General features: G+C 42.2%; 1 protein-coding gene across 4 annotated transcripts in view; it reads left to right on the top strand.

Moving 5' to 3' along the window:
* The window catches only part of MYO3A (myosin IIIA), a 310,475-nt gene that overhangs the window by 220,499 nt on the left and 88,267 nt on the right, over positions 1–1,709 (top strand). For all 4 annotated transcript variants that reach the window (XM_019508276.1, XM_019508274.1, XM_019508275.1 and 1 more), the window contains exons 20-21: positions 392–480; positions 1,234–1,363. In XM_019508276.1, coding sequence (XP_019363821.1) covers positions 392–480; positions 1,234–1,363 — 219 coding nt within the window. The remainder of the gene's footprint in view (positions 1–391; positions 481–1,233; positions 1,364–1,709) is intronic.

Genomic DNA, 1,709 nt, shown 5'->3' with positions numbered 1-1,709 from the left:
ACAAGAGGCCTTATTTTAGTCATTGTGTAACTATAAAAGTCTTGAAGTGCCTTTTGTTTTTCAAGTTAAAATTAATTCAAACCGAAAAAAAGTTCATTTTAATTAAATGTAATTTTCACTTCAAAACTGCAAGGTTAAGTCATACGAAGTTTTTGATAGAGCAAATGATGGATCCAAGAGCTCCTAACTCTGTCCACTGCTTTAAACACAAGACCAGCTAGTTAGCAGGGTGTTTTTTTCTTGAAAGAATGACAGAATCTGTTTCAGGTCACTGCATTTGCTCGAAAAGCCAATTAAGTTTCCTTGTTAAATCCCTGCTTCAAAGTAGTATGGACTTATGGCCAGTTTTCTACCATTACTTTCATAAGATGCAATGTGTTTTTGCTTACAGAAAAATTTGAAGATAATTTAAAGTCAAAATATTTTTGGAGGCCCAAAAGGATAGACCTAAACTTTGGGATTTACCATTATGCAGGAAAGGTAAGAGACTTATATTATACAGGTTGTTGTTTTAGCGTTCTGAGTCTTAGAGGCACAATTCTGACTGAGGTGCACAATTCCCAATGATTTTTAGCTAGAACTGAGTGCCTGCCTTCCCCATGTGCATTTGAAAATCTGCCCTTTTGGAAATACATAGATCTCAGAAAGAATGTTAAGTCTGATTGTGACAAATGCTTTATGTAGTAGTAAACAAATGCTTTATGACAGTTATCAGGTTGGCTTTCATGGTGAGTATCTTAGTGTTTCTGAACATTCAAAATTAAGACTAGCAATGGCCAAAAGAGAAAAAGTCAGTTACTGGCCCTTAGGAGCGTGTCTCCGCAGAGACAAGTAGCAGCAGCACACATGGTGTGCCACAGACACTCTGGCTCATGGCATGTTGCCCCAGGTGGGGTAGGGGAGGCTAGGTCCAGCAACTGTGCTGGCCCCAGTAGCCTCACCTGGGGGCCTGGGGGGCCTCTGGGAGCTGCAGTCACACTTTTTTCGTGCAGGCTTTTTGACCCTGAGATCTCCTAAGCTCAAAAAAAACCCCTGCACTGTAAAGTAGCAACATGGGGAATGCCTGCATGTGTGGCATGTGCAGTGTGCGGCACTGCATACCACACATATGCGCTCACCTGGACGCGCCCCCAGGCTGCAAATTTTCTCTTTTGATATATTATAGTCTTATAGCACTTGGAACAAGGCTAATATATCAAAAACCAAGGGACTCCAAACATACTTTTTCAACAGGTACTTTATAACGCAAGTGGGTTCTTGGCCAAGAACCGAGATACCCTGCCAGCTGACATTGTGCTGCTCTTGCGGTCCTCCGAAAACACTCTGACCAGACAGCTGGTAACCCATCCTCTTACAAAAACAGGTAACATATTTCCTAGTAATTGTGGTAGATCTTTTCAACCTAACTAGCAACTGCTTTTACTGAGTACTTCTGGCTTTTGTCTGGCTGCTTGAGATATTGCATAGCTTAGTGGCATTGCTCCTTATAATTTATACATATTTCAAGCTCAAAGTGGAGAGAGCTTTATCTGGTCAAGTCAAAAGAAATGGGTTGGGACTCCTTCCGAGGTTCCCACAACCTTCCAGTTCCAAAGAGAAGGCAGGCAGAGGAGGGCCCTGCCTAAGTTGAAACCTGGCCCAAGGTGCTTAAGTAAGCTATAGGCATGCTCTGGGTAAGGCATATATAAATGCCCTGCTCTGCCTGATAG

The sequence above is a fragment of the Gavialis gangeticus genome, unplaced genomic scaffold (assembly GCF_001723915.1).
Source record: "Gavialis gangeticus isolate Ggan-Ray unplaced genomic scaffold, GavGan_comp1, whole genome shotgun sequence".
NCBI lineage: Eukaryota > Metazoa > Chordata > Crocodylia > Gavialidae > Gavialis > Gavialis gangeticus.
Note: the sequence above shows the minus strand (reverse complement) of the source record. Positions and strands in the feature narration are given on the sequence as shown.